The sequence below is a fragment of the Colias croceus genome, chromosome 13 (genome assembly GCF_905220415.1).
Source record: "Colias croceus chromosome 13, ilColCroc2.1".
Lineage (NCBI taxonomy): Eukaryota > Metazoa > Arthropoda > Insecta > Lepidoptera > Pieridae > Colias > Colias croceus.
Window position 1 is genome coordinate 4,907,596 of NC_059549.1, and position 27,291 is coordinate 4,934,886.

The 27,291-nt window shown below is 30.8% G+C and overlaps 2 protein-coding genes across 4 annotated transcripts; one reads left to right on the forward strand and one right to left on the reverse strand.

Moving 5' to 3' along the window:
- On the reverse strand, positions 1-27,291 carry LOC123696624 (prominin-1-A). 3 transcript variants are annotated; one of them, XM_045642941.1, is made up of 18 exons: positions 26,190-27,291; positions 25,801-25,856; positions 16,372-16,592; positions 14,599-14,786; positions 13,935-14,030; positions 13,454-13,656; positions 12,361-12,496; positions 11,045-11,215; positions 9,696-9,795; positions 9,044-9,125; positions 8,442-8,605; positions 7,904-8,125; positions 7,465-7,580; positions 6,824-7,014; positions 4,426-4,584; positions 2,397-2,530; positions 615-671; positions 1-276 (listed from the first exon to the last, which is right to left on the reverse strand). In XM_045642941.1, exons 1-18 carry the CDS (start codon positions 27,175-27,177, stop codon positions 246-248), a joined length of 3,315 nt encoding a protein of 1,104 aa, XP_045498897.1. In that variant the 5' UTR covers positions 27,178-27,291; the 3' UTR covers positions 1-245. The 3 variants fall into 3 exon arrangements, 2 of the variants coding, with proteins under 2 accessions (XP_045498897.1, XP_045498898.1); XM_045642942.1 differs by lacking the exon at positions 615-671; XR_006752105.1 differs by lacking the exons at positions 1-276; positions 615-671; positions 2,397-2,530 and having other exon boundaries at positions 4,447-4,584; positions 7,465-7,575.
- On the forward strand, positions 20,288-25,787 carry LOC123696627 (protein takeout-like). Its single transcript, XM_045642945.1, has 5 exons — positions 20,288-20,466; positions 22,618-22,840; positions 23,611-23,735; positions 24,276-24,428; positions 25,432-25,787. The coding sequence occupies exons 1-5, from the start codon at positions 20,394-20,396 to the stop codon at positions 25,581-25,583; spliced, it is 726 nt and encodes a 241-aa protein (XP_045498901.1). The 5' UTR covers positions 20,288-20,393; the 3' UTR covers positions 25,584-25,787.

The window sequence follows — 27,291 nt, forward strand, 5'->3', positions numbered from 1 at the left end:
CAATCCATAAAACATTTAATTCGTTCAAGAACCTAAAAGTTACATTTCAAAATACACCATATATAAACAAAACTCTTAAAGAAAATTAAAATCACTATATAAATGCGAGAAAACATAAAAAATGCAGTATTCCTTAAAAGCAAGAAATGGTTATAGTAATAAATTTTGTGCTTGTATTTATAATGGGAATGATAAATTAAATCAGAAGCAAATTTATATTAATTCAATTATGGGATGTATTTTTATCACCAACTGTCGTTTCTTGGTGGTGGGGGCCTGAAAAGACAAATATCACAATTCAATATAAATCGAGTGAGTAACATTTATACAACTAATGTAATACAAATACTTATTATGTATATAGTTTTATCTCAAGGTCATAATTCCCTAAATGTGCTACTAGGGAAATACGAAAGACCAGATTATTATGTAAAAACAATACAAAGAAAAGAGCTTTTTCAGAATCTTTTACAAAAAGTCGAAAATGCTAAATTTTTAATGCGATACCGTAAGAAGGTATACAAATTTCAACACTTTATATCCATATAATACGATTCATATTATAATCATTATAATATGTAGTATGAATTTAAACGCATAAACACAATACAAACCCTGGAGCAGTCCAATTGCCGTCGTCGCAAACAGCTGTGGCCGGTGTTCCTTGCTGGCTGTTAAATAAATCAATCTTTTTATGAACCTTCACTTTCTCTATGTTTTCCCTATGATTTACTTCTAGGAGTTATTTCTTTTAGCAAAAGCGTGCGATTTGCGAATCAGGTGCGTGTCACATGTTATTTATTGGAATAAGCCTTTTCACTCTGTTTTGTATACCTTACCATGTGAGCTTAATTTTTGTTTCATTATTTCAGCTTTTTATTCTAAGCTTCCTTAAAAATTATTTTAAATTTGGAATTAAAATAGTTAAATAGTTTATTAGTTTCTTAAGTTCAAGGAAAACTAATACACTACTCAAAACAAAATAAGGACCACCCTGTTTCTTTGCTGTGATGTAAAAACTCTTCACTTTTTTATTATTTTATGTATGAATAAGGTGTATGAAAATGATTTTATTACTTGAGCAAAAATTAACGATTTTATGCAAATTATGCCAAATAATTAACGGTATTAGAGAAAATTTGCACAAATAAGCGACAGGACAAAAGTTGCAGTAAAACTTTAATATAAAAATACTGGTTTTATAATTTATAATGCCGCGAAATCCCGATTTATACATTGTTATAAAATAATCTACTTCTAATATATAAAAATCAATGCCACTTTTCGTTGTAATTCCATAACTCGAGAACGGCTGAACCGATTTCGATAATTCTTTTTTTATTATATTCCTTGAAGTACGAGGATGGTTCTTATGTAGAGAAAACGTTAATATGTACCACGGGCGAAGCCGGGGCGGACCGCTAGTATAATATAAAAATGAATCGCAAAATGTGTTGGTAAGCGCATAACTCGAGAACAACTGAACCGATTTCGTTAATTCTTTTTTTATTACATTTCTTGAAGTACGAGGATGGTTCTTATGGAGAGAAAACGTAAAAATGTACCACGGGCGAAGCCGGGGCGGACCGCTAGTTTTATTATAAAATGAAATTTATTTGAAACAATTATTTAATCTACCGAGCCCACTGACAATGCTCGTTGTAATGTTTGACACATCAATGTAAATATCGTCGTTGGTAAATATGATTAATATTTTATAATCGCATCGTTGTATGAATAAATCCATTGCATTATCCCGTATTTACAAATACACAGATCAGTCAAATAGATTAAATTGATTAAAATAATTATCATGTAAATAGAACCGTTATTTATTAGGTCTAGGAACAAAAAATTGGAAATTACTTTCCCAGTTCCCTATTTTAATGTCAATTCTGTGTTGGCAATGCCATCTCGGCTTTTATCGCGTGTAATTACATCAATTATTTATGATATTGCCAATGCTATTTAACTTAGGAATTCCATGTATTATTAATTTTTTAATAACACATACATTCAATAATATAAGTTATTCCACATAACTACATTATTGCTAAAGAATACGTGTAGGCGCGAAGGTTCATATTTCTTTTGAATTACTATCGTAATTTGTTAAAAAAAATGCTCTATTAGTAAATTTTAATAATATTATGTAGGTATGTTTAAAAGAAAATTATTGTGATAAATACTAAGTATATTAATTAATTTCTTCAGTAATTTTTATTCTTGTATAACGATAAATTTCCAGAAAGGTCAGTACTGTAAATTGTAGAATTTAATTTACTTATAAGTACTCTACGAAAAAACATACAAAAAAACAAAATATAAATGTAAATGATTTAAAACGTTGGGTAAGTAAAGTAACCTGTATTTTTAATAGATATGAGAAGTCTTACCTCAAATTGGTGAGGTTCAAAGTTTCCATTGCTCTGATCTTTTTGCCAAACGATCTCCAGAGTTTCACACAGAGCGGTGTGAGTGTGGTGAACCAGAATATTCCCAAAAGTACGCCACAAAACCACCAGCCGTGCTGAAAAAAATAACATTCAATTTCTATAGACGTTTTATTAATTATATTATATACCTACTCCCATATAAAATCAAATTTAAAATATATACACAATGATATTACAAGTAGAAAGGTGTAGATAGGTTATACCTAAGCACTCCGAGAGTGGCACGTCAAGATGTGGCTAATTAGCCACATTCTACTTCGGTTGCCTCTTTTTTGCTGACGATAGTTAATATTATACTAATCGTGTGTGAAAATCGAATGCTGTGTCGAACAGTTGGTGACCTATCTACGCCTTTTTACCCAAAACATCATTGCAAATACACATAATATAACAATCATGCTTAATTAATAAATATATTAATTTGGAAATGAAGGGTAAAGGATATAAAACACAATTTATTCCCGTGCGTGGTCACCAGCACTTGACCCTTAACTCTTTGGTTAAGTGTTCGCACCTTTGGGGTGAAATAATATAATTTATTAAGCGTGTTTTAAAACCTTTGGTTATCGTAGTACCTATATTAGAGTAGAAAATTAACAGTGCAAAAGGTAGTGTTGAGTCATTAGGTAATTATTATTATTAACTTACGCAGTGGCTTAACTCTGTTTGGTATCATGTTGCTCTATATAGAGCTTTCTTTTTTCAGGTAATGCTTACGAAAATTTATGAATATATAATTTGGGAGAATTAATAGTTAAATAATAAAATAGTAATATAATAAAAAGGAGAGAATATAATATTCCCTTTGTTTCTTTATATGAATTAACCTTTGATAGAAGTTGCTTTATATTTTACTCTTGCATGATGCTACACTATACATATACTATTGTATACTTTTATGATATAGTATTATAAATACACATTGGATTGATTGTCGTTGCAGAAAGTTCTAATATAAATTACTTCTATAAAATTTAGTAATTTGTTACCAACTGAATGCCACACAATTTATTACAATCACTACGCAACGAAAGTTACAGATTTAGTAAAGTTAAGTGAAAATCATCAATTACTCTTGACACGTTCATCTAAGGACCTATATTATTAGGATATTGACATCAATATTAATTAAATGCCACGTTCAAAATAATATAAGAAACTGTTTATCAATAAGTTTTGTAACTTTCCAATTTGTCATATACCTAGGTTGCTGGTGGTGTAATTTATTAATAACGAATTAATAGTAATGTCGTCGTTGGCCTATTTGATCTGTAGTAAATCATAATATATGCAGTTACATTTAAATTTCGAAAATTTTAATTTATTAGTGTTGCAATTTTCCTAATCAGTCATGATTTAGGGCAGCGTCGTTCGTGGCTATAGAGCCCGATTCTGGAGCGACAATAACGCCGACATGTCTTACACTTATATTATGATGATGATGTGGAAGGTGATAAATTGTTTAAACCTGGTATATATTTGGTGCACTAAAACGAATCATTTTCGCTCTGCTCTATCTTTCCCTGGAATTGCGTCCTAATTTCTTATCGTATGTAATGCGTATTTTTAATTTTCATAAATTCAAAATAGAGAAAAATTGCAAATTATTACTGTATACAAACACAGAGAAAAATAGACAGAGTATTTACTATTTACTGTATGTATGTCTGTAGTTCAAAGTATAAAGAAAACGAAATTCAATCCTTAGAAAAACATCAGGGCTACTTTTTCATGATATCCAAATTATATATAAAAAATACACTTAAAACCACACCTATAATCATATGGTATACCACTTCACCAATAAAACAACATATTCAGGACTATATTATGTATAAAATATCTACCTGTAACTATAGTTATATTTCGCCGGGCTCAATGGCGTGCCATGACTGAGGCCTATGTCCAGCAGTGGACAAGCATGGGCTGATAATGATGATGATGATGATGATGATAGTCATATACTCACCAAAGAAGCAACATATTTAGTACACAGCAGGGACCGTACAGCGGAATACACGGTGAAGAGCGGTCTACATCTTCCCGCATGTTTCCCCGCGGAGGTGAGCACGTGTGTCCGCCAGCCGGCCGTGTGCGACACCAGCCGCGATACGAACGTCGCCGCTTTCTGTGAACGGTCTTGGTGTTTTGGACGATGCGATGGAGGTAGTTCTTGTATTGTAGTATGCTTTAATTTTTGGAACGAAATTCGGAGTTTTTGGACAATGAAGGTGGTTCTTGTATTGTATGATTTTTAGGACGAAGCTCCTTATCGCGCGGTAAAAATCCTCACGACACTTTGCTCTGTGCGTGGCGCTCTCCAAAAATATAGCATTCCGTCACTTATTTATTTTGTTAATTTACTCCTAAATATTGTTAATTTGTTTTATTATATATACCTCCTACTTATTTCATAACGAAAGGAACATCGTTCCAATCAGGTGTCCCATTTTTTGTTCACAGGAACGATCAGGATATTGGACGATGAAAATATAGAGCTGTAATATGTACCTTAATATACTATTCAGATATAGTTACTAAAATATAAATGCAGAAAAGTATAATATGATTTAATATGTATGTAAACTATAATGCAAACATAGATACATATAATTCTCCACATGATAGATTCAACCAAATTATGTAGTCGCGTTCTTTTTACTATAGGTATTAGGTACTCTATCTGTTTAGTTTAAAAGGAAAAGTGTTCTGCGGAGCTTAGGTAATTATTTTACGGATCGGTAAATTCCGGGAAGTGATACCCTATAGCCTGAAACTATAAATGAATCAAAAGGTCAACAGTGGATATTCGAAAGTATTTTTAGATTTACATAAAGGTATCTGAACTAATTTTTTACTGTACATACAGTAAGGGATTCAAAAGATAATTTTAAAATAACCACTAAATATTGTTTTACATAACAAATATAATATTAAGTACCTAGGTACTCAGGAGACAGATTTTAATTTGTATACTATTGTAGTAACGAGTATTAACGTGGTACAATGTTTTTTAATTCCAAAAGTATTAATAAAAGCGATCCACTCAACGCGATTCATATCAATAACGCAGTAACAAAATGTGGTTAAATAAATCACGGTTAAAATTTGATATAATTTAGCTCTATTCGAGAGTGGACCACAAAAATGTCGTTTCAACTGCGAATAATAGTCGGCACGTATGAGCTTAATTACTTTGGCAGTGCTATCTCTGTTTATTGTATGAGGGAAAGAGAATGCAGTTCCTGCATTTGTGATACGGAATTTTGTTCTTTTAGAAACGCTAAGTTGGAAATTACATGACGAAAATACGGGTAAAATGTGCCGTTATTTTCTGGGTCTATTATTGTGATTTATAAACTTTATTTTGTTATTGTTGAGTTTGTGAAAAAATTCTTGGAATGGTACTTACGTTAGTTTTTGATTATTTTGTAGATACATTAAAGCTTACAATATCATATTGTTATGAATCGATTGGTGAATTAAAGATGTTTCTATTCATTTTATAAAGTTATGTGTTTTCAATAGCTTTTATATTATGATTTATCATTTATGACCTAGACTGAAATAACACTTTCGGTCCGTGCAGTCGGTATGTGTCTGTTTTTGTTTTAAAAGGCTAAAATTGAAATGGATATATGTAGGTACTTGGGCAGCAAGCCATTCAAACACACAGTTTCTATTTGCTTTAAATTGGAACCCTTCAAATTCACAACCCTCAAAAACTATTTTTGCAGTTCTAAACCAATATTATTTTTAAACTCCTTTATGATATATCTGAGCATAGCTCCCACGAACAAATTTTGCTTGTGTTTTTTTTAAATCAAGTTTTTATAGTTCCTTTTATTTTCCCTGGAAGATAACTTAACTATTTTTAAATATCCGTTCTGTGCGCCGCGACAACCGGATCTTAGTAAAGTTTGTTTTATTACCCTGGTTTTCCGTTTGCATCGCTCTTTTTAAAGTTAAGTCGTTTCTCACCATGCTTCTTGTATAATAACAAAAGTAAATTCATTTATATGACACATAATGCACGATTCATTGTCTCTTTTTTTAATTTTATATTAGGTTAAATGAGTTATTTTTCTGTTGATCAGGAATGTAATAGATTCGGAACGTACAGAAATTGAATATACCAAAATCTCATTCTAAATTCTAAAATATGTTTGTATCGTAGTGCGAAAAAATATAAAGACTAATACCTAGTCTAATGATATTTTCGAATCAATATGTATAAAGAAACATAATAGGTATAAAAAGGGGTGAAATTTTACATGTTTCTTATTAGTTCTTAAATTTTATATGACCTTATGAACTTATCAGTTTTATGAATTGCTTACCGACTATTAAAATTCGCATTCGCATACCTTCTGAGCAATAACATCCCCTTGGTTATTGATATAAAACTGGGCTGTATGGATGTGGCTTAGTGATATATTTAATTTTCTTCTAAACGGTATCAATTGTAACTCCAACTCAGTGAGTCTGAACACTAAGTTGGCTCGCAGTTGTTCCAGTGGTTTTATATTCGCGGTGTGTAATTTTTGGGTTCTTGAAGCTGAAAGAAAACGCTTTGTTGTTGATTACAACGTTTGTGTTGCCGACTGAGAATACATGTTAGATGTGTTCAAGTCAGCCATAGCAAACGGAAATGTTTACAAGACGTAGTTTTTGATAAAACCAAACAGTAATGCGTGATAGGTAACTTAAATTTTCTTTGATCCTTGTAATATAGGTATGGTAATATAGTTCGGAAAGTCATTCGGATTCATACGGCTTAAAATAAAGTTTATATACCTATAGATAAATAATGACTGTACCAAAACTCTATATAGGTTCATGACTTATAATTTTCATGTAATTTTCAGTCATTTAGAGTGGAATCTGACCTGTGTTATTCTCACAATAAAAATAAATCAACAACACCTCTCAAGCAAATGCATATATCTACCTCAAATACGCTATAATCGTAAAAAGTTCCCTATTATTACCATTTTTTTTTATTTACCTAATGTTTCCAACCTTCCCGCAGTGGACAAGTCGGTGACTTGAGCCGCTACGTTTTCCAACTGGTCCAGTAGTGAAGGCAAATCCTTCCCTACGACAGGTCCGTCGTATTCTAACCTTGAACAAGTAAGAGTTTTTCTTTATGAAATTACTGGGTAACTATTTAAATGTCGAATAATAAAAAATATCAAATAAAATGAAAATGTACCTAGTTAACTACTGAATTTTGTAAGTTAGGTAATGAAGATTAAAAGTTTAAGCCACATATTTAATTATTGTAGAAGAAAAATTAAATTTTAAATTACAACTGACAAACACACCGATCATGAATTTTGCTATAATATCTATACAGGCAGAGAAATTTCTTTCTATAAACTATAGAAACGAGCATAATATTATTAATGCCCTTATTCTTAACTCAAGACCCCAATATAACATACCTGTATTTGGTCATATTAACATCGGATATAACAAGTATATCGTGCAATAACCGATTAAAGTTAGTCGATATCGTCTTCAAGAAGCCGACATCGATAGAAGCGGATAATCTGTCCAAATCTACTTGCAGCTCCTCCCACTCGAAGTATGACGTCTCTTTGTTAACGTCTAACATTTTGTCTAGTTGAAATACTACGTACGCGGGATGATTTTTTTCGCAATCCCTGTAATATATTTTTTTTATATTTATGACCTCGATGTTTTAATATATGAAGATAGTTTATGAGATACATTTGTCATTAAAATTGTCTATAATTTGAGAAAATTTTCAATATTTTTTTAACATTAAAATATAATTTATAAGTTAGGAACACTTTCATCAATATACTATATTGTGAAATTTCACCTATTTATACTTTGAATAAACATTGTTTGCTTCATGAAAGCGAATAAATTAAATTGTATCTGTATAAAAAAACAAAGTTCAAAAGTCAAACACATAACCGTTAACTGATAAAATCACAAACCACAATAACTGACCTCAAAACATCCCTGACGGAGACCTCAATCGTGACATTTTCTAGTTCACGCAGTAGCACATCGAAAATACCCTCATTATGTGGCAAAAGAGGTGAGGGTCGGTCCAACAGTGAGGACAGAGTGCTATACTGCGGGGAGTCCCATAACGCATGACATATGAATACCTGAGAATTTTTGATGGACCTTTTGACCGGAACGTATTACATATTTCGTACACGTAGTGTAGAGTTTTTGTGGTTGGGTATAAGAGAGACTTTAATACTCTATGTAGTAAACTGTATTGTACGTTTAGTAACGATTGCTCAATATAACAAATAACAAATCGATTGTATCTTAAAATTTTAAATAATTTTAGATATTGTTAAATTTATCATGAGATACATAAGTACTTACATATAAATATGTTTTGATATTCTAATATTTATGTAATAACATTTCAATTACGTTTAATCATTCAAATACAGAAAACACCATTAACAAAAGGAAATAGAAGCAATTTTCGTACTCAGCACATTATCATTATCTCACCAAATATTCACCTAAATTAGACGCCAAAAGAATATTGAATAAACATTTTTCGGAAATAAAAAGCATAACTTTACCTCAGCGTGTCCTGCGATAAGGAATGTGGCGGATATCACGCACCATAAAACAAGGGAAACGAAGCACAGCCACAATGAAGATCTGTAAATGTCATTTGAATTATATCAAGACTTTCCAAATGTGTCTCTTTTCGTTTTTTTCCTCTAATAATAATTTTTTCTTGCGTTAGAGAAGTGAATGGACGCCTAATTTCATTTTTTCGTAATGATAAAGGTTAGTTATAGACACAGATATGTACATAGATATGTAGAAATATAACATAAAAAAATTCCATCGTTGATTCGAAACTTTAAAATCAATCAAACCACACTACACCACAGATATAATATAACTATACTAATTATACGAAAATAAATTCGCCTGACAAAAACCGTAGCAAATATTATTTTCTATGTAACAACTAAACACATGCAAAAGCCAGCTGCTACAAGCACATACACAAACTTTGAATTAAAAAAGAAAACAACATAACGCGCGTAATTTAAATTTAGAATTCAATAATGCATAGACATTATTTTAGGTTTATCGCTGTATAATCTATATCACAGACAATAAATATCAATGAACATTTAAAAAATGTGACGATGACTTTTCTTTACTTTTTTAATTAAAAAATATAAGTACAATAATTATTATAAAATTGCCACTTACATTTGCAATGTTCTCTTTGCATGGATTTTTGCGTTGCCACAACCACAAAGCAAAGCAAGGAATATGAGGACCATTACAAAACCGAAAGCTACAGTGCATGCTGAAATTAATCAAGAACTATGTATTCAAATCTTACAATTGAAAACGTAATAATATTAATTATTAATATGGTATTTTCCAATGTATCTTCTGTATTATTATAATATTTAAATCAGTTTACTGGTTAGTGCGTAATGCATTAACATACAATATTTTTTGCACTAATATAGGTAGGTATATATGCATTTTTTAATAAGGCGTTTTATTAAGTGTTAATTGTATGTTAACGATTTATTTATTTATTTATTTATACTCTTTATTGTGCTGCCAAAATACATACAATACAAACAAAACTTATTCTAAAAGAAAAACAGCACAGAAGGCGGCCTTATCACTCAAGAGTGATCTCTTCCAGGCAACCAACTGATAGAAGGATAAATAATAAACTAGAAATAGGAGGTAGGTTGGTAGAAAGTATACGCAAAGATAAATAAATAATAATGTTATACAAAGATAATAAAAATATTATTTAATAAAGATTATAAACTAAATACTATAAAATAAAACATACATAAAAAAATAAACATATCATATGTAAAATATATATATATGTACATACATATTATAAATACATATACAATAATACATATAAAATAATAAAAGACAAAGAACAAGGAGTCATTAGAGAAATAATATACATACATATAATAATACATATTATAATGAGCTAAATATGCTATACCGAGTCAAAAGCCAGATTTGAGTAATGATTTCGGACGAGATTTTTAAAACAAGTTAGGGATTGAGCTTGTCTGATGTTTATCGGCAGTTCATTCCAGAGGTTTATGGCAGTGACTGTAAAGGAATTACCAAAGAAATGTGTTCGATGAAAAGGAGTAGACAGAACAAGCCTATCGACCGAACGAAGAGAATAGCTTTCACAATGCAGGAAGTTAAATTTCATTTTGAGATAGGAGGGGGTCTTGGGGTCAAAAAGGATACGATACAGGAGAAGCAAATAATGCACATTCCGGCGAAGACGAATTGGGAGCCACTTGAGTTTCTTGCGGAAAGAGGAGACGTGGTCGTATTTACGGAGACCAAATACGAACCGAATACCGATTATTAGGTACACATTAAATTTTTTATGACAGCATTGTGATATGCGGTATTTGAAATTATATAAGTAAGTAATTAGGTATGGTAATGTATAATTTAATACGATTGTCTCATTTTAAAACGTTGACACCATCCAATAATTTATTAAATTATTAATGATTGGTAATAATTAATGTTTTATTTTTTCTTACCCAACATTAAAACCCATCTCCAATAATCATATCTTTCTAATCTCTCCAATCCACGCTCCAATTTTCTTGACAAACTGTGCAATCCAGATGTTAAATGTCGAACTATATTTTTTAATATTTTTGCTGAATTATGAACCATAAGGCGTCGTATTTCAATATCTCGAATAACATCTGAAATAATTAAATTTGAAACAGGACCGCACGGTATGAAAAATTAGCTTTTTAAATTTTTAATTATTTTTTTTAATTCCACCCACATCGCCATTTTTTCCAGCCAGCTTCATTTTTTTTTAATTTCTCTTCGGTCAGTTGTGACAGAAAATAATGGTTGCCATTCATGAGTCTTAAATTATAAATAGACTCATTTCAAAAATGTTATTAATAAGTACTAAATTAATTTTATATTACAATATAGTTAGTTGACTATAAACTGGTGTTCCTGTTATAAACTCCATACTTTTTGTAAGTATTCAAGTTAATAGACACAGAGAACTTGCTGTATTATATCAGATTATATCTACCTAATACTGATAAGCTAAGTGCCTTTCTAAAAGTCCTAATGAGAAAAGTGCTTTACTTTCATAGTACTAGACGGCGTATAGTTTTAAACATTGGATATGTTTTTATTTTATTTTAGGCTGGTTGCACAGCTTGACCGACCATCAGTGCGTACGTCAGTCGCGCTTGTCATATGTATGGAAATTCATAAAACCGTTCATAGCTAGACCGACCATACGCACGCGTATTGTCATGCGCATTAGTGTCATAGTCATACAATTGTTGATGCGTATCGTCAGGACCGACGGTACGCACTGACGGTCGTTCAAGCTCTGCAACCAGCCTTATTGTTACATTGTAATACATATAAGGTAAAGAACTAGTTTTGAAAGACACAATAACATTGAAGTGAAATAATACTAAAACGTAATATTTAGCAATGTAATGAGTTTAATAGCAGAACGTGACAAGGGCTACCTCAATAATTACGCAAAGCCCTTTATTTTGACATACTTTATGTTAATAATTCTTGACATGTAGTTATGCAATATGTAGATATATCTTAAAATAACAATTTCTTTACTCTCGCGTTGTAATATCTGCCTAGTAGTTACAGATATAAAAAATATAGAAACGAAGACACATTGATATTCTTTAACTATAACCCATTGAGCCCCGAGCGGCCCGAACGGACCATGACACAATAGATTTTCTATTGTGTCTGTGATTCCGGGGGCTGAGTTAATTATAACTGTGTGTTCTACAGAACTTAATTATTGTAACTCGTTAAATCACTATCCTCATAAACAAATAATTACCGTCTCGAACGCTTTCCGTCTGTGAGAGTATCGCGGAAGGTAAAGTTTCAAACTCCTGTCTCGCCTGCGCTATCGCTTGTGTCAAGTTTTCTACGCCGAGCGTTCTAAGCTCCAATAATTGAGGCTCTTGTAGTATCTGTGGAAGAGTTAACTATGCGTTACTTGTAGTAGACTAGAGAAACATCGTAAATTGAGTGTCAGCTTCTAGCACGACTTCCTTCTTTATACTATGGTATAACTAAACTGTTGAAAACTATGGAAAGTTATGGAAAAGGAGCGAATTAGGTGTCATGCGACAGTGGTATAGGACTTGGTACGTTAATATAATCTTATCAGTAAACACACTTGCAAAAAACAAAGGTTAAGTATAATTATCGGAGATACAGGATATTCAATAAAGTTTAGATCGTTATTTCAGCCCCTTTTACATTATAAGATATGCTACACTATATTATGTTACTTTCAAAACATGAATTTAAACTTTCTAGGATATATTGTGTTCTCAAAGTTTGTTCAAACACCTTAAAATAGTTCAATCACAAACCGAAGAGTATTATTGTTATAGTACCTAAGTACTTATTATATTCATGTTATATAACTAAAACTCGGAAAATATTATTCTAGTTAAAAAGACCTTGACGCAGTATAAATCCATGATTTTATTGACTGAGTGAGTCTTGAGAGATTAGGAACATGTTATCTGAATTCTAACATGTTTTATAAGCCGTAAGATTTACCACAATTGCTCTAAACTTAATACAATTACTGAACCAATGAAAGCCCACAAAATGGCGCGTTAGTTTAATCTGGGCTTAGCACGATTCTGTCTGTTAAATTCAATTTGACAGTTATCTTTCATACCGAAGCAAAATATTTAAAATTGGATCATGTTCCATTACTTTTCTTAATTCCAAAAGTAAACAAAAATATTGAAATTTGAATTTGTATCATTACAAATATCCCTCATTAATATAATTTTTGGTGCCATTATACATTACGTACACACGTTTACCCGGGCTTCTAATATAGTTATCTGTAAGCCTAATTGAATTAAAGTATCGAATAACTACCTAACTATAGGGATAATCTTTACCGAATCAAACTGCATCTGTAGTTTCAACGTGTTGGTGTTGATCGTATCACAAAGGGGCGCATCCTTGCTGGAGCAGAGTTTCTTCAGATTGTCTATTTGTCGCTTCAGCTCCTGTATCCTGTCCGCGGCCATTGCGGCTAGCGTCCTCGCCTTCATTGTGTAGTTCCGTAGGGACGTTATTTTTGTCGATATTTCTTTGCTTTCTGGAAGGTTACGTTCAATTTATTTCTCATAATGTAAAATTGTTGTCTCTAATTAAGTTTGTGTAATTGTATTATCAATTGGAACATGTAGGATGTTAATTTTTTTGGTACATAGATATTATAGAAGATGTAGTTACGATGTGTTCTTGTATGTATGAATCTACTGTAATTATCCTTACTACTTAATATATTCAGGCAACCACGGTTTGAATAGGACATATTTTATGTTAAAAAGTAAAATATATGATTATACTTTGTTCTAATACAAACTGTTGTACCTATCACAATATCCATTAAAGAATCCAGAACGAAATCGATGCCGCTCTCTGATGAAATCGCTTGTTGTATGGGATCTCCCAATAGAGTGTCCACGTCTGAAAATAATTAAGATTAAATTTATTTATTCTTAATCTATACTAATATTATAAAGCTGAAGAGTTTGTTTGTTTGTTTGTATGTTTGTTTGTTTGTTTGTTTGAACGCGCTAATCTCGGGAACTACTGGTCCGATTTGAAAAATTCTTTCACTGTTATATAGCCCATTTATCGAGGAAGGTTATAGGCTATGTGTCGTCACGCTACGACCAACAGGGGTGGAGCCACGGGGGTGAAACCGCGCGCAGCAGCTAGTATTTAAATATTTGTACTTAGTACTATTGGCAAACATTTTGAAATGCAAGAAGAAGATGAGAACATCATTCAATTGGTAAATGGTTATCGGATGTGAAAATACGTCGTCTTACAATTTTAACAAAGAATTTCGTTTTCGTCTATTGTTGTATATTTTTACTGTTATTTTGTAGGTGGTTTGTTATACGGTTTGTTGTAGTGTCGTGTATATAATTTTGGTTATCTATAATTAATTCAGAGGTTTGAGATTTATACAAGAAGTTTTTTGAATCGATTTTTAACCATTTATTTTACATACAAAAATGCTACTCACGTTTCAAATCATTCCTATAAGCATACAGCACCATGTCAATCGGTGGTACCAGACCCTGATGCAGCTCCCTGGCTGCTGCCGAAAGCCATGCAGCAATGTCAGCACATGCACAACTAACTACGTTCCGACTATCTGATGCAGCTATTCTAGATTGTTCGCTGCTGAGCACCATGCCTGATATGAGAGATCTGAAAATATTTATTATTACTCTAGATAAGTCCAAAGAAGATGGTATTACCTTGAATAATAGATAGCTTGTATGGAAATAATAAGCGTAAATTCAATGTTCGCCTCAAAATTTAAAAATTAAAAGTTGTTCCTTACTCTTTCGACATATCGAAATGAACGTAATTAGCTGTATAATCACCATTATTTTGCAATATCTGTAATTTTTTTGACTATTTTTTTTAAATATTCAGTTTAAATTGGCACATAAACAATGCATAAAATTGCGGTCATGACGATTAAGTGAAAGAATTTTATGTCGGAGCAAAATGTGCAAAATCAAATTAACAGGGTTTGACCTACTGCCCGTTGATTGCAAGGGTTGTCACTAAGAGGGTTCCCTTTAATGGTTTGCGTTTCAATGAATTTCACCTGCGGTCCAATCGCGTTAAAAGCTCTCAATCGGATCGAAGGTAAAGTGCCGCTTTCGGTGTGTTGAATTCGCTTTGTATTGTAAAGTAAAGCGTATGTGTCAACGATTTTTGGTAGCCCTATTGTGAAAAAAAATTCTAACGAGAAAAAATTTTTGCTAATAAATATAAATTGTTTTATTTAAAAAAAATGCAGGGGCACAAATGTATGAAATAAGGAAATAAAGTCTATTCCTTCTCTTAGCGAGTTGTTATAAAATTTATTAAAATTTTATGTTTTTACTGCGTTTCTGTTAGTGTGGTATAATTTAATAAAATATCTATGTTTTTATGCATTCTAGTGAAAAAATTAATGGTTACAATAATTATTTATGAATGCAAATGTACAATGTCCAAATCACGAATATACGTCTACCATTTTAATGAAAAAATAAATACATTTTATATATACAGTATATGCGTTAACAGCCTAATAATTCTAGGAAGACGATAATTTAACAAGTTTTTACAAAGTTTTAATTGCCCCATTTGTTGTATGTAGTTTTGCCCGGAAATAATGTATTATGTTTCACAAAATACAACAACACCTTGACAAAGTACCTTAATAAGAATTGGCCGCGTTGTGATTAAAAAAAAGTTGCTTAATAAGCATAATATCGTTTTAAGATTTTTTTTTTATAGATAGATTAATACGTTTCCTTACATTCGTTTATGATTGTAACCTAAAAATGTACCAACTATATTCGGGACAAAAACTGATTAGCTTTTGTCCAAATGCTTGAAAATGAAATCACTTCCTTAGTTCTGTAGGGGAAGGAAGCATTGGATGTATAATTTTTCAAAGGCCTTTTGCATACCAATTTTTTAATATCCAGTGACATCGTACCACTAAAAAGTTCCTCTATTTTTTACATTATATATTTATTACCTATTTATTAATTTATTTATAACCTTTCAACAAAAACCACAGCAAGCATAGTTATAATGAGACTAATATTATTTATATATATTTAGTACAATCATGCGCTATGGAAAACTCCCATACATTTAAACAATTTATTTATTATAAAGATAAGTCTAAAATAAAAAGTGGTAGGGAAGTCCTGAAGAATCCATAGCCTAAAGAAAATGTTAAAGCTATTAATACCATTCCAAGTTCCATTCACAAAGTACTTACCCACACAACAAAACAACCAGGAAGGTCACGATCACCAGACTCTTATCATTGCAGTCTGGTTCAGCGTCAGGGAACAGGGCGCCAGATTCCAGTTCATCCTCACGGTTGGTGCTCGACAGCAGGGATAGCAGACCCAGGATCAGAAGGTACATGGGTATGACTAGCGCGAAACACGCGAAGATGATGACGAAGGCTAGGAATGTTGACTCCATTTTGATTGACTGCGTAATAGTGTACGTTTAGAATTGAATTAAATCTATAAGCTGCATCGATGATAAAGGGGAATAGCTTGTCATAAAATATTGATTGATTTTCAGATATTTTTTTAATTCATAACATGAATGTGAGCTGTGTCTTTTTCTAGTTATACATTCAATACTCGATGGTGTAAAATAAAACGTATAGGTATATATTATGTCCAAATGCTTACATTTTTCAGATACGGTATCACTTAATAACTATAAAATAATAAATAAGTATAATTAGGTATATTCAAGCGCTTTTTTCAGTTACAACATTTGTTTCGATTTCCTTATATTTATTTTAAATAATAACTAAGTGATTTGATATATTATTATCTACTGAACATCCACTATGTATTTATATTCATTGCTTCGATATGAAACAATTTCACAGATACTTAATAATTATAGTTAGGTACTTTATAATAAACATAATATATTAAAAACAATACGATCGATGAGGAAAACAAAAAAATGTTCTAACTTAAAAAAAATAACATACCTACATAAGGCATGTGTTTTGCTATTTAATAAAAAGGTAATTATTAATAATATTTTTTTGTAACGATGTGTTTGTGACAAAATATTTATAATGGAAACAAGATAATAATAAATGTGGAAGTTTTTTCAAGGTCTTAACAATATCCTAGTTTTGATTCAAGTTTAATCGACTAGCTTGTTGTTATTATCAAAAATATTATGTTCATATAATTACCTCCGTATAATATCCGTATTTATCCAGCTAATAAACGTGAATAGCAGTTAAACCCGAGGGCTTAAAAATTGACGTTTATCAATACTATTTTAACAATATATTATAGTATCGTAAAATTGGACGCAAAATATGGTTCTACAGTTTTTTAAATGTTGATATGCTCATTCTGAATTAAAAACAATCTAATTAGATTACGCTTCTATATTACCTGCATACATTCTATATACATTACCTAATTATCTACATGCATAAATTAATGCGATAAATTAATCTGGATTGAAATTTAGGCTGTTTTTACGCAGAACTTCCGTGGCAGGCATACTTATTTATGTTTGTTTGGTTAAATGCGCGTATCCCAGAAACTACTGGCTCATATTCAAATATCTGTTTTGAGTTATATTAGATACTTATATATTACTAAATAGTTACAACAAAAACAATGACGGCCTACACGACGCTACGACTAATTAAAGTAGAACAACAATGTAAAAATGTTGCAAGTTAAAATTAAGGCGAAGGGTCAGCTAGTAATAGATAAAGAAGATATAAAATCTTCAGCAGTACTTAAGCGTTCCATTAATTATGCTAAGGAGTGTCCGACACAAATAGATGTCTGAAACAAGTGCCGAATTATGTTTATTCGGTCATTACTATAATGAAAACACATCCAAAGCAGTCGCCAGCTTTATTTATGATTGTAAATGACCAATTACATTTGTTTGTATTCTGACGAAAGAAATAATTTATACGTAAATTTTATAAGTCTATAACATATATTTTAAGCTATTCTACAGTATTTAGAATGCATCTAACCGTTATTTTAATGATTGTGGGCACAGAATTGAAGTTTGAACATCGTATCTTTTTCTTACAAAGCTGAAGAGTCTGTTTATTTGAATGCGCTAATCTCAGCTATAATCAACTACCAGTCCGATTTGAAAAAATCTTTCGGTGTTAGATAGCCCATTTATCGAGGAAGACTATAAGCTATATCATCACACTAAGACAATCAGAGAGGAGCGGAGCAATGCGGGTAAAACCGCGAGGCACAGCTAGTAAAAAATAAACGTAGGTACATTCATCATGTCACAGTATTTAAAAATATTGGTCAGAACTGTGCACCTGTATCACATTTCACGTTATCAGATTGTCGTAATTTAATTTATTATAAACAAAATTCCGTGATAAATATTTATTCATATATTCGCAAAACATATGGAAACAGCAAAACGCGGTCAAGGTTGTTCCGAGGCTTAATACAGTTTTGGTTATAACAATGTTGTTATCAGTAATCTTATTCATTTTTCAATTATGCCTTGACTTTTAAGGTTTCGAATAAGACAATTAAATTAATATGGGCTAATGGTATTACGTGTATTGTCTAAGACAAAAGAGATAACAGTCAGCTGTATATCATTGTATGTAATTATATTTAATGCAAGGACCATTGTTGTGAGCAAGCTTTTAGAAGTTGGTGTTTAACAATTTTACAATGTAATATTGCTTGAAAGCAGCTTTAAGCAAACCTATTTATAACTTAAATGTATTTATTTTTAAACTGTTATTTATTATAAATTTATAATTTTGTAATGTAATGTAATGTTATTTATTATTTTTTAATTGTTATTTATTTTTAAAAAGGTCTTCAACGAGTGGATGAAATCGTCGTTGGCCCTTTTTATGATATTATTTGATATTATAAATTTATAATTATTGCATTCGAGAATTGAACTTACATGCACGAAAAATTTCGATCACGTGGATTCAAACCCGTCTTTCGTCATTCCAGGTTCGTATCCCGCCTCGTGATAGGTTTTTTACCAATTCTTAAAAATTCATATTTGTAAAGCATTTGAATACTATATTATTAAAACTAAAAAATCGAGTATCGCGTATTATTATTCTCAGGGCATGAAAAACCACTTCTAAACTAGCTACGTTACTTTCTCAAACAAGGCATCTAATTCCACTCCCAAACATAATTGGCTGGTAAGCTTCGAATGGACTGAACGTCCAATTTCGTATGAAACCTAGTTCAAATTTTCATCAGGTATAAGACTGAAATCGTGGCAATCAGTATCAACGTCACGTTGATCGATCCCTCAATCAAATTGTGAAATTAACCAATTAACTGCAGACCACAAGTCAATGACCGTCGTATCTATTGGGAGGCGAATCCGTGAATAATGCTTGTATGATCTATGGAACTGTTTGGTACTTTTATTATTATACTTTTTTTATTGTAAATACCCAGAATTGTATGAAATGTACGTTTCTAAACGTTCCTAAAATATTATTAAAAACATAGAGTATCCGTTTTGATACCATTTCCCTACGTAATTAATATTTACCTATTTGGTTCTCAATTGCTGTGGATGTGAAATAACATATTATATTATTATTTATTAAACTATTAAGGTATTTTAAGTTTTAATTTTAAAATTATCCAATATAAACAAAATAATACAATTCAGGGGCTGACGTCTCTACAACGTATTTTTTATATATAATCAAATTTTAAAACATAAGCTTTTAGCACTATCTTGAGCTAATATCGAATATCAGGAAGTGATCCTTTTAAAATGTCAATGTCAACTTCTGGCAAGGCATTATTGCCGCGTCTAGGTTTCCTATAAATAATCAAAATTATATCTATATCATTATTTTCTGCAAAATCATCTTATTATTATTGAAAAGTTCTTTAAAAGGAAACATGTTATTCATAACATACTCATACAAAAATATCTCTACAAAAACTTGTCATACACGACACGAATATATTACATTATTTCGATTGACAGTAAAAAGCTTTCCATAATGTAATCGATTTATTAACCTTGAATCGATGCAAAATATTATACTCATATATAAATGATATGTTGAATATTTCGCCTTGATTTAAATAAATTAATATTGAACAAAAACACAAGACAAGCACATCTGAGGACAAACTTTTCGATATATCTAGCGTCTGAATCAGTACAGCAAAAGTTTTCGTTCATTATAATCGTGTATTAAGTTTTTGTATCGTTGGAGGGAGAAAATAAAATTAATAGGACTTCAAAATGTTTTATAAACAAAGCATATTGTTTTTGTTAATTGTTGTATTCTGTGATAATACTCTTGCTAAAATTGCTCGTAAGTATTATGCATTTGTTTTTTGTTTATATTCATTATCGAATTGATTTATCGTTTCTATGATTTGCGAAATTTTTTATAAAAAACAAATGTATTAATTTTACCTATTTTTTATTAATTATTTAATTATTATTATTATGCTGCGATATGAAACCCCAAATTATAATTAATAATTAACCGCTATTATTTATACAATTTTAAAAGTTTTATGGTTTTGACGGATTTGAAAATTACAATATTTAACGAAAACAAAATTGAACGTTTACAAAAATAACATAATATATCATATTTTATAAATATATATTTACGCAGTGATTCCGATAACATAATATTATTATGGAACTTTTCGGTGTTAGAAAATGATGCATTCTATCATACACTTCTTGTAGCAGTAGAGAAAAGAAAAGCACTTCTTTATTTTTAAATCTAATAGTGAAAAGCAAAACAAATAAGACTACTATAATAATTTCGTATAATATCTTAACTTCCAATATCTCACATCAGATTTGTTACGAAATATTAACTCATTATTTATTATATCGCAATATGATTTCGAAGGCTTCGATTTTGCAATTTCATTGCTTATACTCAAAGATGGAATATGTATTGCATATTGAAAACTAGCTTTCCACCCGCGGCATCGCCCGCGCAGTCAAAGAAAAACCCGCATAGTTCCCGTTCCCGTTTGATTTCCGGGATAAAACCTATCCTATCCTTATCCTTTCTCGGGTATCAAAATATCTCTATAACAAATTTCATGCAAATTGGTTCAGTAGTTAAGGCGCGAGAGTTACTTTTGCATTTATAATATTAAGTATGGATGTACCACATGTTCGGCTTCATTATTAGTTTTTAGACTTAATTTTCTTATAACATAAAATACATTTTTGAATTAACGAATTTAGATAAGGCAAAACGTTTTAGCCCTAATTGAGGGTATCTAAATATTGAAGTATCGATAGAACCTAGCCAAAATGCGAACTTCCCAATTTTTCAATTATATTTTTGAATAGGTAGCTGAAATCCCCCAGCGCTTAGTAATCGAATTTAGTACCTACAACGATATTCGCCTTAAGGTTTATAATTTGTTTTACGAAAGCTTTCCCGATAATCACTATCCATTTATACAATGAAGATATTTTATTGAAATTAAAGCAACCAAAGCAGTTTAATTTGTAGAGTTTGTTAGTGTGTAGAGTTTTTTTAGTAAATTTAATTAGTAAATAAGTATCCACTTATGTCGATAAGTTATGTACGTTATGTATCTCAAACCTTGTTAAGCTTCGTTGTTTAGAAATCTGTAAGCTATTTCGATATCCACCTATATAATATAAAACAGTGGTAAGTGGTTTCCCTTAACTTTTTTACATTGTCCCTACAATGATATTATTCAAGACCTACCGCACTCAGTACATATTGAGATTTTAGAAGGTCTGTGGCAAGTTTATTGACCCTATTCTTATAGTACAGAGATTAGATACTACTTCAAGCATTTTAAAGATCATCGTATGACTGGGCTCGAAAGGCTCATCATTAATTTGACCATAAAAACGTTATTGAGTGAAAATATTTAATGCAAAACGAGTTAAATTATAATACTTTACGTTATTTGTCTCAATTATAAATAGGTAATTCAAATGTAAGAAAATACTTGGTTTATTGGGCTTAAGGTGTGCAATAAAGCACACTTAGAATTTATTGCAACCGCAAGGCCATTGTAGAATTGTAAACAATCGTATAACATCACTAAATGTCAATTTCAACTACATATTGGATCGTAAAATAATATATCATAGCTACTTACATGTAAAGAAAAAAAAAACAATAATATTTTTTGCATATTTTGTAACTGGTTAGGTAGCTTCGGCTATAATTACCAAGGAAATGAATTTTGATTCTGTGTTTGTCTAAAAAATAATATATTATTTTATAGCTTCCGGTTTGGATTTGTACTAGATATTCTAAACAATTTTTTGATAAATATAATCGTCAATTCGGTATTAGATTATCTAATTATTACATTCTCAACGCATAGGACCTAAATCTATATTTTTTCCATTAGAATATTGCTAATCATTCTGTTTGATACCAGAAAATAAATTTCAGCATTCAAATCTAAATTTATAATATTCATATACTTTTTAATTTCAGCCGATTATATCAAGCCATGTCCTGGTCTGAAGTCAGAATGTCTACAGAAAAATATTCAGGAGACAATCCCTTCGTTTGTAAAGGGAATCGCGGCTATAGGAATCAACTCTTCAGATCCTATGCACCAGGATAAAATAGAATTAGAGCTGCCCGGAGGTTTGAAAATCAATTTCAGAGATGGTGTCATGACTGGGCTCAAAAAATGCGTCGTGGAATCAGCTAGGTGTGTGTTCTGGTTATTTAGTGGCTGTAAGCTTCAAGCGTGCAATTTAGTCTTCTTAATTAATAAAAAAATATTAATTATTAATTAATATTAATTATTAATTAATACTAATTATTAATTAATATTAATTATTAATTCTTATTTGGATAGTTAATGTATTTTTTATAAGGAAATTCCGATTACTTAGTAGTACATAGTATAACCATTGCTAAATATGTGTTTAGCAATAAATTACGCTAAATTATCCAGGTTTAAATTTTATCCAGATAGGTGAATAATTTTGGGAACTAAATGCATTGTTTGATTAGTGGGCTCCCTAATCACACGTAACTACATAAATCGGTTTAGATTATTTGCAATATTGACTTTACTAGACAAATATTGTCATAATAATAGACTAGAGTAGATAATTTTTGAAACAAAATAAAATCGCAGTCGGATGAAACCCATTAGAAAAGGAGGCGAATATGATGAAAATAAAAGGAAAAATAAATTACGGTCAATCTGAGTTCGGGAAGTGGGAGGGGGGAGCTTTTAAGAGAAAAAAATGGTTTCTCTCGATTTCCGACAAAACTACAAGTCCTACGGAAAAAAATTCAATGGCAAAGTTGTAGGTAATAAAAAGTTCTACAACTTTTGTATTCACAATTTTTTCACATATCCTCAAAATTTAGGTGAAAAATTAAAAAAACCAAGTGTTTGGTCTTTTATTTTTATCTACTTCAAATTTTTTTTTCTACATACTCTCATTCGTAACCATCCTTTTACAGCTACGTCGACTTGGAAGCAAAACTTTCATTGAGATGTAATCTAACGATAAAAGGAAAATATACGGCCAAAGGAAGAGTTCTAATTGTAACAATAAATGGTGATGGAGATGCCAAAGTTAAAACTCGTAAGTAAATTAGTATATGCGTTTTGTCTGATTTAATAGAGCTATACAAATTGTACGAATGATTTAAGTTTGCTTCCGTAAAACAGCTTTTGGCATTAATTATGAACCGGAAGATTTTGAGCGAATTTAATTTATTGAAATAAAATAGCGATAGAGTTTAATTTATGTGTGTGACATGTATTTACGTACTTGTTCTATGATCATATTAAATTATTATTTCATTCAATGTGAAGATAACATGAAAACTTCCTATTGGTTCAATGTTTTACTGAATATGCGTGTCACACATCGAGATATATGTACACGTAGTACATATATCTCGATGGTGTCACATTGTCCTTTTGCCAACTTTATTTCGAAATGTATTCTTTAAACGTAGGATAACAATATAAATTGGACATCAAGAACATTTTGATCGTACGAAAATAATACTGTTTATTTAAACGTAAAACAAATTATAGAGCGTATTCATTATTTTATTACTAAGTAAACTTTATTTTATGTTTATTAATATGTAAAACAATTTCCTTATGTTTTCAGCTAACATTCATTTCGATTCGAAACTCATATTCGAAGATGTGACTCGAAACGGTGTTGTATACAGAGTGGTGAAAGATTACAAAGTAAAATATGAGTTCGGTGATAGAGTTTCCTTTGTATTCACAAACTTATTCAAAGGAAACAAAGAACTCAGTAAGTATTTGCTTTTTAGCGTTTAAATATTGCGTTTGAACTTTTCTAGAGATGATTTTAAAGTACTGATTTTATTGAAACAATAAACAAATGAAATTTTTAAAATAAAATAGAGATTTGTGTTAATGTAACAATTTTTTATTCAATGAATATTGAAGTATGCGAGTAGAGGTACCTTAAATTAAATTGTAAAAATTCAAGTAACATGTGAACCGGACCGGATTAAGATTTATCTGTGTTTTTGTTATTGTTAATACGTTGCTAATATACTTGACCATTTTAATAATGATGATTATTCCGTCCCATTGTTAAAATAATAAAAAAAATTATAATATAATTCAAAAAGTCGCGAGTCTCAGCTACTGTTATGAAAGCCGAACCTTGTAAGTTACATTACAACATTTTGTATTGCATCCATCTCATATAAGTATGTATAGTTTGAAAGTCAAGAGTTCATGCCAGATTGAGCAAAACAAACAAACGAAAATACATACTAATTAATTATTATTATTTATGTATTGTCAGTGGGCGTGTGAGAATAGTATCTTAATATGTTTGCGAAAGTGACGACATTTTTACAACCACTTAGCCGTTAACCCTGACCTAAATACACTAAAATTGCTCAATTAAGTAATGTTTTATCTAAATAAACAATGAAATACTGAGTTGGTGTTCAAATCACTTTAATGAATTGGCTATTTTCTACTTTATTCTGCATCAAGTGTACTTAGAAAATAGAAATGATACAATTTATCAGTATTTAGAAAAATCTGAAAATTAGTTTAAGTTTATTGCATTTAATTTTGACCCAAGTTTATTTATAAAATGTTTGTGTTTTGTTTGTACCTATGTATTGTTTCTTAATAAACGATTTTTATTTTTTTATTTATTTTATAAAATAGGGTCTGCTTTTTACTATCTTAACTAATTATAGTACTTATTTTCAATGCTATATTATTTTGACAAGATATTTAAATCATAACACTGTAATTTTTTCTATTAGGTGAAGCAGTGTTGGCGTTCTTGAACGAAAATTGGAAGCAAGTCGTCGAAGAATTTGGGAAGCCCGTCGTTGATACAATAATCAGATTAACCTTTGATAATATCAAACAGTTCTTTGAGCGTATTCCAAAAGATGAACTTATTGTAGATTAATTTTTGATTTTAATTTATAAATAAGGCTGTTTTCTTAGAGAATGTGTCAAAGCATTAGTAAGAAAATGTCTAAAATAGCTGTGATTAATTATATTAAGTAATTACCATTTAGTTTATAGATACTTTAAGGATGTGATGTATTAAAGTAAATTTGTTTATAAGATTGATTGGAGTAAATAAATTCAGTAAAATAAAAGTGTGTTATAGATAAAATTACCTGTAAAAATGAGTATGGGAATGTAAATTTGCCCCATACAATATCCTTGATAAGACCTGAGTAAAAATAATATGTTTTATAATATTATAATATTTACATTCTAATGTGGTTACTTTTAAAAATCTAAAATAAATATTACAAAGTAAAATATCTGTTTGTGAAAACATGACATTTTGAAATCACTTTTTCTAATTTCATCAAGTACTGTATACATTTAAATTTTTAGGATTTGTTTATACTCTTAATTTAGGATATTATGTCAAGAATATTTTGTTTCAAACATTAACAACTTTAACATTAATCTTAAAGATACTGCGGACTAATATTATAATACTGGTACGGTTAATTTCCTATTTGAAGGCTATTTTAGTAAATTGAAAACTACTTACCGACTGGAAAATCGAAAGGATATATCATCGCAAAAAACTGTGACATAAAACTAAAAGGGTGAAATCCCTCTTCAAGCTTGAATTTTGGTATCAAATAGGTTTGTGTCTGAGGCATACTAGTAAATTTTATTTTCGTTCTGTCCTCCTCTTCGAACCAATCTTCAGTGTAACTCGCTTTGATGTTATTTTCTGTCACAAGCACATCGAGAGTCACATTATAAGGCTCAGAGTATTCGTATTCCTTCAAAATATCTTTCGTTATTGGAATGATTTGTACCGAGTTCATTTCAATCGTGTCGATGTCAATGAAGGGCTCGTCTGAATATTCAGTGGAGGTCGACGGAGGCGTTGAAAATGTCTCCGATTCTTGCGTTGAAGTAGTCTTACGACCTGTTATGGAGTTTTTCAAATTGTTATACTTTTCTAACCACGTTTTAACAGCCAAGGAATTATTGTTTTGTAGAAAATCCCTCTTTCTCAACATTCCACCGTTTTCGATCTCCAATCGATGCGCGTTTTCCATGTCGTAATGAACCGGCGCGTTGACTTGTCGATTATCTCTGTATGTGGTCTCGTAACAATTATCCCACACCAAATGGGACGCGTTCGATGTGTTATTTCTATCTTTATTTTCATTTTTATTTTCTATTGGCGGCGTGGAATTTCCTTTACGAAATGAAGGGGAATTTTTTGCTACGTCTCCATCAGTTATTTCAACGTTCGTTTTTTCAATCGAGTAAATTGGTGAGATTGCTCGGAAATTTTCTTGTCGCGCTTCCAGCGTCTTGTCCGGGTCGGTGGGAGGAGCGACATCAAGATTGTATCCGGACGACACTGCGGGAGTCGTTTTTGAACTCGGCGCCGTTTCTCGCAAGGGAAAATCGGATTCGATCACGTCTTGTAACGTGTTTATCTCGTTCACTGGATTCGGAGCAGTTTGCGACATAACCCGACTTAGCAAGATTATGTAAATTATAGTGGATTTCATCTTTATGCCATATTTCACTTCTTACATCACTTCGCGACGTTTCATTACAACTATCGATGATGAACTAAGTTGTGGAGTAGGGCATTGAACAGGGTATTTGGAGCACTTAGCAGT

Excerpts from the sequence above, each read along its gene's own strand:
- LOC123696624 (XM_045642941.1), bottom strand. The coding sequence starts at position 27,177 with ATGAAATCCACTATAATTTACATAATCTTGCTAAGTCGGGTTATGTCG. Across the intron at positions 8,126-8,441 it reads TCCGTCAGGGATGTTTTGAG|GGATTGCGAAAAAAATCATC; the intron begins GTCAGTTATTGT and ends AATATATTACAG. Across the intron at positions 7,015-7,464 it reads GGGAAGGTTGGAAACATTAG|CTTCAAGAACCCAAAAATTA; the intron begins GTAAATAAAAAA and ends GTTTTCTTTCAG.
- LOC123696627 (XM_045642945.1), top strand. The coding sequence starts at position 20,394 with ATGTTTTATAAACAAAGCATATTGTTTTTGTTAATTGTTGTATTCTGT. Across the intron at positions 22,841-23,610 it reads TGCGTCGTGGAATCAGCTAG|CTACGTCGACTTGGAAGCAA; the intron begins GTGTGTGTTCTG and ends ATCCTTTTACAG. Across the intron at positions 23,736-24,275 it reads AGATGCCAAAGTTAAAACTC|CTAACATTCATTTCGATTCG; the intron begins GTAAGTAAATTA and ends TTATGTTTTCAG.